Genomic DNA, 17180 nt, shown 5'->3' with positions numbered 1-17180 from the left:
ATTATCAGCTCACTCTATATTAAAAAAGGCAACAATTGAAGATCCCTCAGCCCGTCCAGAGGCTGGCAAAGCCTAGTTGAGTTCTCGGTCATAGATAACATTGTTAAATGGTTAAGGATGTCTTTGCTTTCAAGAACTAGAAAAAATGGAGGTCATAACTCATGCTCAAAATATTTTTGAGGCTTTTGGTTCTCATGGACGATCATAACTTTAACAGCCCCTCTTTTTTACACTACAAATAAAAATCCGCCCTTTTCATAACCTATGACTGGACATGACTACTACTGGATGTAATTAGGTGCCAAACTATATTAACCATTCCACATCAAGACTCAAGAACAGATCCCTAAGGAGGCTAATTTAAAGCCACGGGTATGCCCTGCTTCCCTTTTTTAAAAGAAGGTCTCGGAAATATGGGTAAGGGAGAGTGGATAGGGTTGATTTATGAAAGTAATTTTCCTAAGATCCTTACATCAGTCTATGGTGTTCATCTCTTCACTTGCACTGTAGATCTTCCTATACAGCCTCCAACAAGAGCCATCAAGGCATCCTCTTTGCAGAGCACATGCATTCATGGACCCATTTGGTGCCTGGCATCAGGAATCACTTTGGCAATCTCAATTACCCTATTATGTTCCCGCCCAGCTTCCTTTTCACTCCTCACACCTGGCACAAGGTGCATGTGGTGTTAGGCAATGTACACCTTGCCGCGTGTGAGTGTGCAAGCTCGTAGGCGAAGATGCGTAATTAGGTAGAAGGCGACACTGTCTCTTCCTTCCAGTTAAAAGTATAACAAAGAATACTTTTTGTATATCATTAATGTGCCTTTGTCATCCATCTTTTACAGGTATGGGATCTGACGCACCAACAAAAGAACTGCGACGAGCATCCACATAGCCCCTCCCATGCCCACACCCCTTTTTGAGGGGTCATTCCCCAAAAATCATAAATACATAAACTATAAATGTCATAAATCACAATCAAATCATTTTGTGCATCTTTTGACGTTAACAGACACAATACAGTCCTCTCTTCCAAGGAAACAAGCCTATTTGGCTGTAGGCAAATCTCTGAGATATATAGTTACAGTCAGCAAGTCCAGGTGCTCCAGCTGGGGCTCTGTGGAGTGGGTCCCATTGCAAGAGCTGCCACCGTGGCAGTGACTTGCTAGGGTCAATTTGTTTCCAATCTCTGGGACAGAAGGTGGGACCCCAAAACACAATCGAGAAATCACATTATACAAATATTGCATCCCCTACATCTACTTCCACTTTCAATGTCATGGTAGGGTGACATGAAGTCTAGAAAAGTAAATAAACACTTACCTGACCCTGTCATTTTAGGTGACATGAAATGTTTGTAGGTTGAAATGAGTGTGCTCCGTAGATGGACACACAGCTGCAGCAAAGTCCCACCCCAGCAGCTGCTGTCACTGAATGAAGGCACACATGCCTGCATGTATTATTCCCTTACAGAGGTCGTTCAGAGACAGCTGCAGCCATGGGACAGAGGGGCAATTAGCAAAGGCGGAAGCTAGACCCAGCTGTGGGAGCACAGACACCTCCTTCGCTTCTGTGGTCCAACTATTGCAAAATGACAGCTTGAGCAGGTGCTGTGGAAACCACCTTGCCAGCTCTTGCTGAAATAGTCATTCTATGACAACAGGAGCTGATGGAACCAGAGCATAACTGTGGGAGATCCTGGCCAGTCACCAACTGTGAATGACCTGCAGTCATGTCTCACTACTTGGGAATAACTTTGGAGATCAGGTTATGTTTATTGATATGCAAAGGAGAGACAGTGGAGTAGGAAACAGGTGAGGAAGGTGGAAAGTACATAGGGCCAGATGTACGACCCTTTCATTTAGCGCCTCGCAATTTGCGACTCATTGCGAGTCTCAATTTGCGAGGTGCTAAATGAAATGTACAAAAGTACACTGTTTTGGGATTCCCAATGAGGTCGCAAATTGCGAGGCTCATTAATATTAATGAGCCTCTCGCAATTTGCAAGCCCATTGGGAATGCCAGCCCTTCCAGGGATGGTGGCCTGCTGGGCTCAGCAGAGCACCATGTCTGGGACTGCTTTTTAATCAAGCAGCTTTTTTGTGTGAATGACGTTTTTGTTTAATTTTTTAAGGGCAGGCAGTGGGACCACTGCCTGCCCTTATAAAATATTTTTAGAGACAGTCACAAAGTGGAAGGGGTCCCCAGGGGAACCCTTCCAAATTGCGACTGCATTACCACCCTCTTGAAGAGGGTGGTAATTTGCAAGTGTTTTGAAACCGACCACAATTGCAGTCACAAAACAGTCACACATAGCATTGCGGACGCAATTAGGAAGGGAACGCCCCTTCCTAATTACGACTCACAATTCCTAAATAGCGAGTCTCAAATTAATTGGAGTCACTATTTAGGAATTGTAAATGGCCAACAGTGATTATACATGCGCAAACGGGTTTGCAAACCTGTTAGCGCATGCAAAATCACGTCGTGCATCTGGCCCACAATCTTCAAAGGTAAACACAGCAGAAGTGAGAACATGGAGAGCAAGGGATCAGGCAGGAAAGGGGAGGGGTCTAGAGGGTAGGAAAGGCAAAGGAGGGGAGGAGCCGATAATTAAAAGCAATCTCTGTAGAGATGCCTGTTGGAGAAGAAGCAGTCTGTGCTGAACGAACTGCAATGTAAACCTTGCATACACCAGCCAGCCCCACGCCTCCGCTACTAGACTTCTTAACAATGTGGAACCTCAAAAAAAGGGTCTCTCAAGAACAGGAGCCAGGTAGCCACCTCTGACAAGGGTGCTGTCAAGATTTGTTAACCCACTGCTGACTGAAGAGTAATGTGCCGACCAACCGTCATGTCTTCTCCCATAATTACTTGCAAACTAGAGGCAGCAAATTTAGACCGTGCAACAGCGTGTTAGTCTTTTTTTTAACACGATGTTCTAGTGTGGCCAGTTGAACTGAAATCACATATTTTGCAGAAACCAGGATTCTCTTGAGGAAGGCAATACTGTATGATTTCGTAGACACAAGATTATTGGGATTGTTATCAAAAAAAGGTGGAAGAAACACACAGTAAGCCACAGAACCTTTTGGCCAGAATGGATCCACTTAACATATTTTTCATGGTATTTCTTGGGTTTGCTCTCTTGGTGGGAACTGCCACCAATGCCTTTATAGTTGCAGTTATTGCAGCTTCAAGTATAAAGAACAGACGCTTGCCATCTTCAAGCGATGTCTTGCTGCTGGGGGTGGCAGTGACCAATATCCCACTGCAGTGCTCTTTATCTGGAAACCACATGCTCCGCTTCCTCTGGGAGGAGGTGTACAATATAGACAAGGTGTGGAAGAGCTTCTTTGTTCTCTTCCCTATCTTTGGTTTCTCCAGCTTCTGGATCAACACCTGGCTCCGTGTCTTCTACTGCATTAAGATTGTAAATTTCTCCTATCCATTTATTTCACGCGTAAGGCTGAGAATGGCTGGCATGATTCCCTGGCTGCTGCTGGGGACTGTGCTGGTATCTTTAGTCATCAATGTACCAGAATTCTGGCATCTTAAGAAATGGTGTACAACAAATTTCACAACTACAAATACCACCTTTGAAGGCACTGTACGTGATTACAGTATTTTCCAAAAGTGGATGATTATTATCGTGGGAGCCATTCTGCCTCTGGTAGTGATAGTAATCTCATCTCTGCTGATCCTCACATCCCTCTACCAACACTCCAGAAGAATGCAGAAGAACATGACAGGCAGTAGCGAGGGACCCAGCATGGAGGCCCACGCCAAGGCTGCAAAAACGACATTTGCCCTTCTGATCCTATACATCTACTTTGATTTGTCTTTGCTTGTCGTTGCAGGAGACGATACTGGAGATGCAAAGAATGTCCGGCTATACTATTCTATATGTGGTTGCAGTGCATTCCCCTTAATTGACTCCCTGATCCTCATCTTCAGTAATATCAAGTTGAGGTCAGCTGCGGCGAAAATCTTATGTTCTCATGAACACTAACAGTTTATGCTACAGTTTATGAAACATAGGGTATGACCAGGTTATTCCTATCTGTTCAGTTCTATGGACTTCTTATAACAAACTACAATAGTTTTCATGCACAAGCCTCAATCAAGGTAGGTCTTTGTGAGAAAGATGTACACTCTAGAAGTCCTGTCACAGAGAGTCCTGCACTGTCCATGCAAAACAAATTGTTTTAGGTTCAGGAAACCTTTTTAAATGACCTAATTGGATAACAAACTGAAATCAATCTTTAGGTACCATTTTGAAACAAGACTTCAATATAGGGATCTGTTAATGATTGACACAGAACTCACCCAGTCTTAATGTCAAGCTTCATAAGTGATATGGAGCCATGGTGCACCTAGAGTTATTGATGCAGCAAGATGCGAACTGAAGGGATCACTATTTTTTCAGACAGTGGGGACTATTCTAAATACACCTCAAGCATTCCATTATTAATTGGTGGAATTTAGTTTGAAAGATTAATGTATTTAAGCTAAAAGTGGAGGATTCAAAAATGACTTGAGAATAGTTCTAATATGCATAACGTTGAAGCTGTTGGCTTTCTGGATGACATGGAACAGAGCGAAAAGCCTGGAGAAACTGAAGCATATCAATTATCTTTATTGTATGCATGTTGTTATTATCTACCTTTATGATGAAAATAGTTGTATTTATGCATGTATATCCACTTATACTTAAGGTGATGAAAATCACCTACATTTTAGCTTGTAGAATATAAGAAATGACATAATAGTCTACAGATAGAGACATTAAAGCCGCAAAATATATGGAATGTAATATTGTGGTGCGTCACTTATTAGCCATCATTGGCATAGTAAATAATCCAGGAATGTTTTAAATTAATGTGTTCTTTGTTAAACTGCATGAATGTTGGATGGAGGAAGGTTGCAAGGTATTGTAATGCAGTTTACAGTAGCCACGAAATCCGCATTGCTAAATGTGGTGAACAATATGGAAAATTTCAAAAAGCTTGTTAGTCACAACGGCCAGAAGGAACCTGGAGGTGTACAAGGCAAAGACATATACTGATTAGGGCACTGGGGTGCAGTAACAGGCATGCAAAATAGCAGCATATTTGGACCTGCTAATGTTTCATGTATTTATTGGTATGTTCTTATCCTGGGTTTGAAATAGAAAAACAGCTTCATATTAGCTCTGCTATATTATACATGAGGCAGCAATGGAGCAACACAGCACCTGGTTTCCAGAGAATTGGCAAATGAGGCAAATTAATTTAATATGAGATCATACAAATTCAAAATACAGACCATATTGAAATATAACATATCTTATACAAGACAGCTTATGCTCTCTTGCCACTTATACACTGCACGGTCTTTCATTCGTGAGATTATCCCATGCTTTTGTACACTCCGCAGTCTTTTGTATTTGAGAATATCGCATGCTTTTGTACACTCAACAGTCATTTGCATTTGAGAATATCCATGCTTTTGTACACTCCACAGTCTTTTGTATTTGAGAATATCACATGCTTTTGTACACTCAACAGTCATTTGCATTTGAGACTATCCCATGCTTTTGTACACTCCACAGTCTTTCATATTTGAGATTATCACATGCTTTTGTACACTGCACGGTCATTCGTATTTGAGCATATTACATGCTTTGGTACACTCAACAGTCATTTGCATTTGAGACAATCCCATGCTTTTGTACACTCCATAGTCTTTCATATTTGAGATTATCACATGCTTTTGTACACTCCACAGTCATTCGTATTTGAACATATTACATGCTTTGGTACACTCAACAGTCATTTGCATTTGAGAATATCCCATGCTTTCGTACACTCCACAGTCTTTCGTATATGAGAATATCACATGCTTTTGTAAACTCAACAGTCATTTGCATTTGAGAATATCCCATGCTTTTGTACCCTCCACAGTCTTTTGTATTTGAGAATATCACATGCTTTTGTACAAATCATTTGATGTGTTGATGTCTCAGACAAGATGAATTGCAAAGAATGCAGGTCCAATGTCTGTATTGTATGTGCTTTGCGAGTGAATCTTGGCCTCCTGATACCATTGCTGTACCCAGTCTCAGAGCTAGAAACTTGCATTACTGACCTTGCTGTTTGAGATCGATGTTTAAGTGGATGGAGGCATCATCTACAAATGTCTGTACTGTATCTGCTCTATGTGTGAAGGAATCTTGCACTGGTTCCACCATTTTGATGCACAAACTGAGAACTGTATGTTTCTTCTACAGCATCTGTTCTATGTGGGGGAAGTTTGCACTGTAGATGCTTGTCGTCAGAACAAACATCCATGCCCTGTATATGTTGTCTGTTTAAAAGATTCTTGTTGCAGTACCTGACTTGATCTGCATGTGTGGGGTTTCCTCCTGCTGCCCTAGTATTCTACTGAGAACGTTCCCTGCGTGGAACACTTCCTTCATTCTAGGGTCGGCAGTTGCTGCCGGGGAGTCACTGTGGCTGGACATAAATAAAGCCATTTCCCTACCTTGGTGTGGTATCCACTTCTTTATAGTGGCGATGATGGTCTCCAGCTCCCAGCCTCCCCAACTTGATGTGAACTTCCTCTGAAGCGATCCGGTTTTCTCCCGTCTGGTATTGTTGAAGTTGGGATATACCGCCAGAGGACGAATTCCTTCGTTTTCTGTTGACCCCGATGCCTGTTGCTGCGTTTTCTGTGCCTGCCTGCCTCCAGCGTTTACTCAAAGGTACATTTTTTTATCAAAAAGAAAAGTTCCCGTTCCAAACCTCCTTTCAGACCTAAAATCAACCCTTTGCCTAATGTTACCCGTTCAATTCCACCCAATGTTTCTAGCAGAAGCAAGTCTGTGCAGAGTGAACTGATATGTTTTCGTTGTGGCAGCAGGTCCCATCTGGGCTCTGCTAAGTTTTGTTTTGCACTCAATCAAACCTGCTACAAATGTGGGAACAAAGGTCATTATTCTTGCATGTGTAAAGTCACTTCTTCGAATAAGGTTGTTCCTTCCATAAAAAACATTTCTGGGGAATCTGACGAGGAGTGCTATGAGCTGTTGATGCTATCTGCTACTTCACATGAAGCTGGCGTTGTGGAATTATTTGCTTTGTCTGGTCTTAGGAAGAGGAAATCTCCTTCTTGTTCAATAGCAGTGAATGGGGTTGTCTGCAAATTTCTAGCAGATTCTGGATCTCCATTTACTTTATTGAATTTTACTGATTTCAGCAAATTATCCAATGTATTTCTTGAACCTTCCAGTATCAAAATTTTTGCTTATAATAGCAAAAGAGTGGAGGTTTTGGGAAAATGTTCTGCAGAACTAGAGTTCCATGGGGACCACTCTACTTGCATTGTATTCATAGTAAGGGATGGTACCAATCAGTTGGGGTGGGATGAGCAGGGGGATTTGAACATCGTTTTAGATCCTAATCATCCGGACATGGTGATACCCCGCAGTAAACTATGTGAGTTTTACTCTTCAATTCCTGCATCACCTAAATTACTTGCTGTTTCGCATGTGTCCAACACTAAGTGGGCGTCTATGTTTCCCGAAGTTTTCAGCGGAGAGTTAGGTAAACTCAAGGGTTTTCAACACCGAATAATTTTGAAAGAGAGTGCCATTCCAGTTGCCCATAAAGTATGGAAAGTACCCTTAAGTTTACGTGCGGAATTAAAAAAAGAATTAGAGCGTTTGTGTACTGCAGGTGTGATTGAGCCAATTGAGGGTTCCGAGTGGCTTGCACCTATTGTTTTAGCGAGGAAATCTGACAAGTGTTTAAGGATGTGTGTTGACCTCCGCGATCTCAATGCCAACATTTGGATCGATCGGCAACCACTTCCCAATATCAACGAAATGCTAGCTACTCTCGAGGGTGCTAAATTATTCACCTCTCTCGATATTTCATCTGCATACCATCAAATCGAGTTGTGTCCCAGTTCTAAGCACCTTACTTCGTTTGTAACTCCGGAGGGAGCTTACCGTAACATCCGCATGCCGTTTGGCTTAGCTTCAGCCTCAGCTGTCTTTCAAAGGTTAATGAACAATCTATTCAAGGACATTCCAGGTGTTGTTTTTTTTCAAGACGAAATATTAGTCCATGGGAAGTCCGAACTGGAACATGATGAACGAGTGAAACTTGTTCTAAGCATCTTAAGGTCTAGTGGGCTAACTTTGAGGGAGGACAAAGGTAAATTCCTCCAAGACGGAGTAGATTATCTTGGACACCACATATCCCAGAATGGTGTTGAACCTAAAATCAAAATCATTGATGCTATTCAGAATGCTCCTGTTCCCACCAACAAGGATCAGTTACGCTCATATCTTGGTCTGGTAGAGTATTACTCTAAATTTGTTAAAAACTTTTCTTCTAAAACTGCTGCTATGCGCAGTCTTCTTAAGAAAAATGTCAAGTTTGTTTGGGATGATAATTGCGTTAATAACTTCAACGTCATAAAACAAGAAATTATTGGTGCTCGTCCATTGAAATTGTTTAACATCAATGACTTGTGTATTCTTTCCACCGATGCAAGTAATGTGGGGTTGGGGGCTGTCCTCATGCAAAGAAGGAGTGATGGGCGTGAGGAAACTATTGCCTTTGCCTCCAGAACCTTGAGGGGTGCTGAGGGAACTTACTCTACTATAGAAAAGGAGGCTCTTGCCATGTGGTGGGGAGTTCTGCACTTCAAAAATTTCTTATGGGGGAACAGGTTCATCCTAAGAACTGACCATAAGCCTTTGGTCGACTTATTCACCACCAAGGGTGGGGGTAGGGCAACACCTAGAATCTCCAAGTGGCAATTCAATTTGCAAGAATTTCAATATCAGCTTGAGTACGTAGCTGGGGCAAAGAATTTGGTTGCTGATTACTTGTCGAGGCTACCCCTGCCCAATAGAGATGACAGCGTTGTGAGTGAAGATCTTGATGTGGTTTGTGCTGTTGGTTCCTTGTGTGACTCTGTTGGTTGCGCTCTTTCTGAGAGTGAGTGGTTGGAAGGGATTGCTTCGGATGATGACATGCAAGTGGTTATTGATCTTCTTCGCAAACCATGGCCGTGTGAAAAAGCTTGTCCTGGCGCAATTGTCCCTTACATGAGAGTCAAGGATGAGTTATCCCTTGTGAATGGAATTCTGAGGAGAGGTGGTTTGTTGGTTGTTCCTGTTTCGATTCGTGGGAAAATTCTTGATCTTGCTCACGAAGGGCATCCAGGTATTCGTTCTATGAAGCGTAGAGTAAGGCAAGATTTTTGGTGGCCGTCTGTTGACAAGGATGTCGAACATTTTGTTCGCGAATGTTGTGAATGTATAGTTAGTGATAAGTCGCAAGTCACCCATCCTTTGCCTGTCGAACCTGTGGTAGTCAAGAATGTTCCTTGGTCTAAATTGGCTTTAGACATCGCTGGGCCTTATGGTCTTGTTGGTTCGTCTCCAAAGTTTATCCTTGTGTTAATTGACTATATGAGCAAGTGGCCTGAGGTTAGGTTTGTTGATTCCATCAGTTCTTCTGTGGTGATTTCGTTCTTACGCGATGTTTTCTCTAGGGAGGGTTTCCCTGAAGAGATAGCTTCGGATAATGGCACACAGTTGGTTTCTGCCGAAATGTCTTCGTTTTTCAAAGAAGTTGGAATCAAGCACATTTGCACATCCCTCTATCATCCACGCAGCAACGGTTTGGTTGAGCGCTTCAACCGTGTTGTCAAAGAGCATCTTCAATTGGCTTTGGTGAATGGGTTGCAATGGCGCCAAGCTGTATGCGACATGTTATGGGCTGTTAGAACCACCCCGCATATTTCAACTGGTATTGCTCCTTTTACATTGTTGCGTGGTAGAGTAGCTGGTATGAAGTTGAACAAGGAATGGATGTCTAGAAAGGTTGTGGATGCGGTTTGTTTAGCCGGCGTAGCTGACGTCAGATCTTCGGTCCAAGGCAAGTATAGTACCAGATCGGATGTGTTGCCTTCTTCCAAAGTGAAGGTTGGTGATTGGGTGAGGATAAAGAAGCCTGGTACCAGATCGGATGTGTTGCCTTCTTCCAAAGTGAAGGTTGGTGATTGGGTGAGGATAAAGAAGCCTGGGTTTCTCCGTAAAGGGGAGTCGCGGTTTTATTCTCCTAAGAAGGTATCTGAGGTGAAGGATTTTGTGGTGGTGTTGGAGGATGGAAGGGTTTGGGGAGTCACTGTGGCTGGACATAAATAAAGCCATTTCCCTACCTTGGTGTGGTATCCACTTCTTTAGAGTATGTTAGGGACACTTGCACTGCAGATGAATGAATAGTGTATGTGTTGTATGCGATGGACTCTTGTACTTAACCTGTTTGTGACAAAAGCTTAAAGTAGGGATGCCTGCACTTTACCTGCTGTTCATAAGGGATGCTTTCAGTGGAGATGCCTCTCCTGTACCTGTACTATTTGTGAACAAACCTTTTACTAGAGTTGCCTGTACTCTAACTTCTATGTGGGAGGGAGGCCTGTTCTTCTTTTACCAGCCCTATATCCAGTCTATCCGCAAAGTGGTATCTTGTCCTTCTGCCCTGCTACATATGTTCTCTGTGTATCAAAGACTGTACTTGACATACTATGCTTGTTATTAAAACGTGCATTGTTTACATGTCCCATGTGTGATAGGAATTTGCACAAAGGATACTTGTTTTGAACCTCTTGTGAAAGTGTGTGTTTTGAGAGCTGGCACGGCAGATGCCTTTGCTGTGCCAGCACGTGCTCTGAAAAATGCCTGCACTACGGAAAACTGTGGTGGAACTACTGTGTGAGTGAAGATCGCACTGCTGAGGTTGCTGTCCCTGATGTTTTTGAGAGCTGAGTAAATTCTGCACTACTTATGCCTGTACTGTACCAAATCAATGGGATGGAAACTCACCCTTCTTTTTAACACAGTTGTACCCAGTCTGCATAAAGACATTTTATATGCCTGCCCTTGTTCTGCATGCTGAAAGAATCTTGTAATTCAAATGTGTGCAATATGCATGTTGTTTGTGTGATGCAGACTTGGTTGGGTTTTTGAGTGAAGGGTGAAAACCTTTTACAAGCAACAACCACAATTCTTGTCAGGGTGAACCACAAAAGTCACCAAATTAACACGTGCTTAACCATTTTGCTGCTTGGCACAACAGTGTTCAGGCTTATCTTAAGAGGCACTATATAAAGTATCTAGGCAGCACACAAACAGTAATTAGGTGGAAATACTGACACAAGAAGTATCCCATATCAATTTAGAAAAACAGAGTGAAATATATTAACTACAATGAGACCAAAATGGACAAAAATCTAATCAGGACATTTTTAAATGTTTAAGTATAAATAGCACCTAGTGGCAAAACGTGCTAACTTTGAGTATCTGGTCGCACTAGACCAAGACAAACTCACAAGTTCAGGGTGTGCATGATGGCAGGCGGGCTGGATACAGGGTCCATGTTTGTCCTGCTCAAAACGTTACTGTTGAAAAATGGCTCACTCTGAAGGGACACCCAAAACATTTTGCTTTCCTCCTCCTATTGTTCTGACCTTTGTGTTGGCCTTAGGACGCAGAGCACTTTACCACTACTAGCCAATGCTAAACTGCATGTGCTTCTCTCCTAAACATGGTGACATTGGTGTATACATGATTGGCATATCTAGTTTTCTTATAAGTCCCTTTTAAGGTGGTAACGATATACCCAGGGCCTGTAACCTAAATGCTACTAGTGGGCCTACAGCACTGTATTTGCCACTCACACAACTACCCTTTCAAACCTACCTTATGCCTACCATTGCAAGGCCTGGGTGTGCTTTTTACTGCCACTTTGAACTTAAACCCACTTAACAAGCCTTAAACTCTGCTTTTATTACACATTGGCTGCCCTTAAGATAGGCCCTAGGTAGTCCTAAGGGCAGGGTGTTGTGTAAGTAAAAGGTAGGTCACGTACTTGTAAGTTTCCCATGTCCTGGTAGTGATAAACAGCTAAATTCATTTTTCACTACTGAGCGGCCTACTCCGTTCATAGGCTAGCATTGGGAATTACTTAACAGACTTTTAAGCTGCAATTCCTGATTAGAAAGTAGTAGATGCATCATGTTTCATATCTTTGGAATAGTAATGAGAAATCGTCTTTAGTGGAAAAGATGGATTTAACATTACTATTTTAGAAATGCCTCTTTTAGAAAATGGACATTGCTATGCTCTTAAGTTAGCTCAGTGTGCCTGCAGCCTGTCATCAATAAACATCTGGGGTGGGTGACAGCTACATTTTTTGAATTCCCTATAGATAGCCACAGTCACAGGATGGGTGGGTGTCAAAGATAACTCATCTGCATTCATCTGCATTCTGGCAGCTCTTCCTGGGTAGGAAAAGGAGGAGAGCTAACAATTACACTTAAAAGGTAGTGTGCTGCTTCCCACATAAAGGGCTGATTACCGCTCACAGATAGCCCGGCAGACAAGGCTGGGATGAAAGTGAACCTGTGTACTTCAAGGGCCTCCTTTGAAAAAAGTCACCCCCACTTCAAAGGCACATTTAGGTATAAGTACTGGGGCTCTGACCCATCCATGACAGTCCACTACTGGACCTGAGAAGAACTCTGCCAGGAATAAGGACCGCTGTGCTACAAGGTTTGCCACTCTGCTTGACTACTGCTCTGGAATAAGTGGTTTTCTGCTTTGCTGGGCTGCCCTGCTGCCTGCTGATCTCTGCCCTGCTGGGAACAAGGACTGGACCCATCTCACTCAGTGACTCCAAGGGCTTGCTTGCTTGCCACCTGTTCTGAAGTCTCAGGGCCATCAACGGCTTCCTTCAACTCTACAATAGCACCAGGACTCTGCCATCTGTGAGCCTTGCCCTGCCAAGTTGTGCCAATCCAGTGCTGGACCTTTGAAAGTAACCGTGGGAGGATAGCTCCGCTCTGCCCGTGTAGTGTGCAGAGTTTTGCCTACTCCGCGTTCCGCGTAGAATGTGGAGTACGCAAAACTCTACACACTCTACGGCAGAGCTGAGTTGGCCCGCCGCCCGCCTCCACCTCCATATTAAAAATGAACTAATACTACAATAAGAAGTAAATAAAAAAGACTTACCTTCACTGCGGCGTCCCAGGGCTGCCGTTCTGCTCTTACTTGCATCTAAGGTTGATCTGGGCATGCGCGCGCGTCCGTACATGCGCATTCCTTGTGAGAAATGTGTATGAGTGGGAAAGTGAGCATGCGCAGATCACCCTGAGACGTGATCAAGAGGAGGATGGCAGCCTGGGGATGCCACATTGAAGGTAAGTCTTTTGTATTTACTTCTTATTGTAGTTTTAACTAATTTTTAGAGGCGGGTGGTGGAGCGGAGTTCCACAGAGTTTGTCCCCAACTCCGTGGACCTCCACGTAGTGCCGCTGAGCCATCTCCACCCAGGCCGACTGGAAAGGTGATTTCTGCTATCCAGAACCCTCAAAATCAACACAGTGATGACTTTGCCCCAATGAGAACCAATGCAGTACCCTCTGATGCCGACATGGTGCTGATCCGAGGACATCCATGTGCGGCTCGGCGCGGGATCCAACTGTGAGGCTCGACGCTGATGCATCTACACGACTGCGCGACTCGGAACCAGCACATCGAGTCTTCGACTGTTAGAAATGGGGGTCTCTAGTTGGCAGAGGTAGGTACTTTTGTCCAAATAGGGACCCTTGCTTCTAGTCAGGGTCAGTGGGATACACTTCTAAAAATAACAACTGCTCACCCAGTTGGTAGTTGGCACAAGCAGACAGGCTTATCTCAGAGGTACTGTGTAAAGCATTTGTGAACACATACAATATCGTGAAAACACTACAAATGGAACCACACAAGTTTAGAAAAATAAGTAATCTTCATCTAAACCTACAAAAAACAAAAGACAAAAATCCACAATACAGTAATAAAAATATGACTTTCAAATGGTAGAAATAGTTCAGTTCAAAGCAAATTACAGATGCAACACTTTTCCAACAAAGTACCTGGGATGCGTCACACAAACAAACAAAACAAGCCACAGGGACGGTGATGCGTCGGTTCCTTACACTTGGGGAAGGGGATGCGTTGGTTCCTTGCTCTTGGGGAGGTGATGCGCGGTTCCTTACTGCAGCGCAGGGGAGGTGATGCGTCAGTTCCTTACCGGGGAGGAAGTGATGCTTTGGTTTCTTACTGTGTGGGGAGGTGATGCATTAATTTCTTACTACATCCCCCAACGATGCGACAAACTTGGCGCCTCGATTCGAACTATGCGTGAACTCTTGCATCCGCACAGCAGGCCTTGAGTCGAAATCGGTGCGATGATCACAGACTTCTGAGATCGGTGCACTCGATGCGGCATGCAGCAATTTCTCAAGCAGTGGGCAGGAACTGCAATGGTTTCTTCAGGGATGCGTCGGAAACAGGTGCGGATGCATCTCGCTTCCTGAAGTTGTGTTACTTTTCCAGCTCCCAGCGGAAAACAGCCTCTAGAGGTCCGAAACAACAGCAGGCACCTCTTTGCAGGTCAGAACTCCTAGCAAGGCAGTTCAGGGCAGCTGGTGGTGAAGTCTTTGTGTCCCTGAGACTTCAGAACAGGAGGCAAGCTCAGTTGTATGCCCTTGGAGATCTTCTTCAAGCAGGGGACACAGCAAACAGCAACATCCTTTTCTCCTTTCCTTGGTAGCAAGTAGCCACTGCAGGCCAGCCCTAGACAGAAACCAGCACAGGGGCAGTATTCCTCCTCAGCTTCTCTGGCTCTTCCTCCTGGCAAAGGTTCCTCTTGAGTTCCCAGAAGTGATCTAAAGTTCTGGGGTCAGGGCCCCAATGTTGATATCACAAAATCATTTATTCTCTAGTGGCAGAGAAGCCCTGTGCTCAGTCAAAATCAGTTCTGTCCTCTCTGGTGCAGCTTTCTGGCAGTAGGTGGAGATAGGATTGTCCTTGGCAGACCCGGTCTATTCAGGTGAAAGGAAATCTCCTCCCCCTACTCTAAATGCAAACCATGTCTATATTTAGCCCAGCCCTGACTCATCAGGCTCTCTAGAAACACTGCTCCTCCCCAGCCCCTGTCATCCAAAAGCCAGGCATGGGATACACAAACCTAGTAGAGGCACACTGGCTAAGCAAGCAAAGACCTACTTTCTAAAAGTGATATTTTAAAGTACAGAATGTAAAACTCACCCTCACTAAAAGATGCATTTTAACATTCTGAGTTCAGGCATTCTAAACTTTATTTCCAACTTAATTCTTCAAAAACGGAAGTGCTTCTGGTTGCCCTGGACCCCCATAAATGGGACTAGCAGTACTGGCCTGCTGCACTGGGTACCCCACCTCAGCTGAAAAGCGCAGTCAACAATCTAGGGGTCTTGATGTTCAACTCCTTCTCCTTCGAACTCCACGCCAAAAAAGTGGCAGGTACATTCTTTGGCCACCTACGCTGTCTGAACCCCACTTTGGGGTTTTTTGACGCTCCCACCTGACAAGTGATTATTCAATCAGTGGTCTTGTCGAGTCTTGACTATTGCAATGGATTGCTACTGGGTGTAAATAAAACTGTTACGAAGAGATTTCAAAGGGCCCAGAATGCGGCTGCCCTCACTCTTTTCGCCCTCCCTAAGCACTGCCACACCTCCCATCTCTTGTACCGCCTACACTGGCTGCCGATGGAACAGAGAATTCAGTTCAAAACTCTTTGTATCGCTCACAAGATCCTACATGGCCAGGGCCCCCAGATACTGTAGGGGCTCTGCACACTATATGTCCCAATGCGAGCAATGCGCTCCGTAAAGCAGCATCTGGCCTGCACTTCTAGGGTGCGCAAGGGCAGAGCAGGGGGCACTCATTTAGGTCCCTGGCCCCGGCCCTTTGGAACTCTATTCCACTCATGGCGCATGGGATTTGGAAAACAGATCAAAACCTGGCTGTTTTTAACCATCTAGCACATGATGTGCCTGCATGCTGCGCTCCTGCTCCTTGGGTTTTTAGAAACAGACATTTTCCTCGCTGTCTTCCATCTGGCTAGCAACCACCTCCCTAGGTCACCCGTCTGCAAGCGCTGGGACTCCCCGTTGCTTGGCCAGCCATGCGCTATACAAGCATGTTAGAAATGGGAATTTCTGGTTGGCTAAGGCTTGCGCCAAAGACAGGCAGAAACCACCACTCTAGTCAGGGCAAAGAAGTCACCCGCCAAGACAACCCCTGCTCACCCCTTGGTAGCTTGGCATGAGCAGTCAGGCTTACCCCGGAGGCGATGTGTAAAGCGTTTGCGCGCGCACCCAGCAACAACACCCAAGGCCCACCACAAAAGAAACTCCACACAAGGTTATATAGTAAAATAGCCTTTGTATTATACCAAACACATTAGATAATAAACACACACTTTACAATGTGCCATAGGCATGGGCAGAATTTACAGGGGATTATGTACATGGGACAGGGCCACATGGACCACTGTCAGGAATAAGCACTTGGTAGAAATAGCACTTAGCACATAGAACATATAATAACTGTAGCACCAAATAACAAAGGTAGCACACAACCAGTAACCACTGGTAACAGGTAAGTACCACCTACACAACCCTACACACCTTAGGAAAAGATCACTCAGAGAACCATGAACTCACTAGTATCACTATACTAGGGAAAACAACCTCCTAGGCATAAAAATACATTTAAGGGTATAGGCGTAAAAGCATTGCATATGACATTGCAATCACATTAGGCAGGAAATCACATTGCGCAAAACATCACATGAAGCAAGAACAGGTACCCCACGACAGGGCACAACACCAGAACTGTCCCCCAGGCCAACAGGCCTCTCAGGCGCTGAAACGCCCTGTGTCCAGCAATGTCAGGGGCAGGCTGCGCAGGCAGCCAAAGAAGATTGCGCCAAGGGGCAAGCCTTAACGAAGCAGCTGCCCACTAAGTGCTGGGCAGCTGAACAACCAATGGGACCAAACACCCATGGGAGCCTCGGAGGCTCGAAACAAACAATGGGGCAAGAACCAACGTGGGAGCCTCCTGTTCTCGGACAACAGACTTAGCCCCCCTTAGAGCCTCGTGGGCTCTGCACAATGATGGCCCCCTTCGTTGGAGTCCCTCCTCTGGGGACTCGGGAAATAATGGCCCCTTCGTTGGAGCCTCGTGGGCTCTAAAGAAATGTGCCACCACTGGGGGAGCAGCCCGCTGCCAACCGGGGCCTCTATACC

General features: G+C 44.6%; 1 protein-coding gene across 1 annotated transcript; it reads left to right on the top strand.

Moving 5' to 3' along the window:
- The first annotated feature begins 3102 nt into the window (after positions 1-3102).
- Positions 3103-4014, top strand: LOC144768917 (taste receptor type 2 member 40-like). The gene has a single exon (XM_078652925.1). The coding sequence runs from the start codon at positions 3103-3105 to the stop codon at positions 4012-4014; it is 912 nt and encodes a 303-aa protein (XP_078509051.1).
- Positions 4015-17180: the final 13166 nt, after the last annotated feature.

Source organism: Lissotriton helveticus, chromosome 7, assembly GCF_964261635.1.
Source record: "Lissotriton helveticus chromosome 7, aLisHel1.1, whole genome shotgun sequence".
NCBI lineage: Eukaryota > Metazoa > Chordata > Amphibia > Caudata > Salamandridae > Lissotriton > Lissotriton helveticus.
The sequence above is the reverse complement of the archived record's forward strand: the minus strand, read 5'-3'. Positions and strand labels throughout refer to the sequence as shown.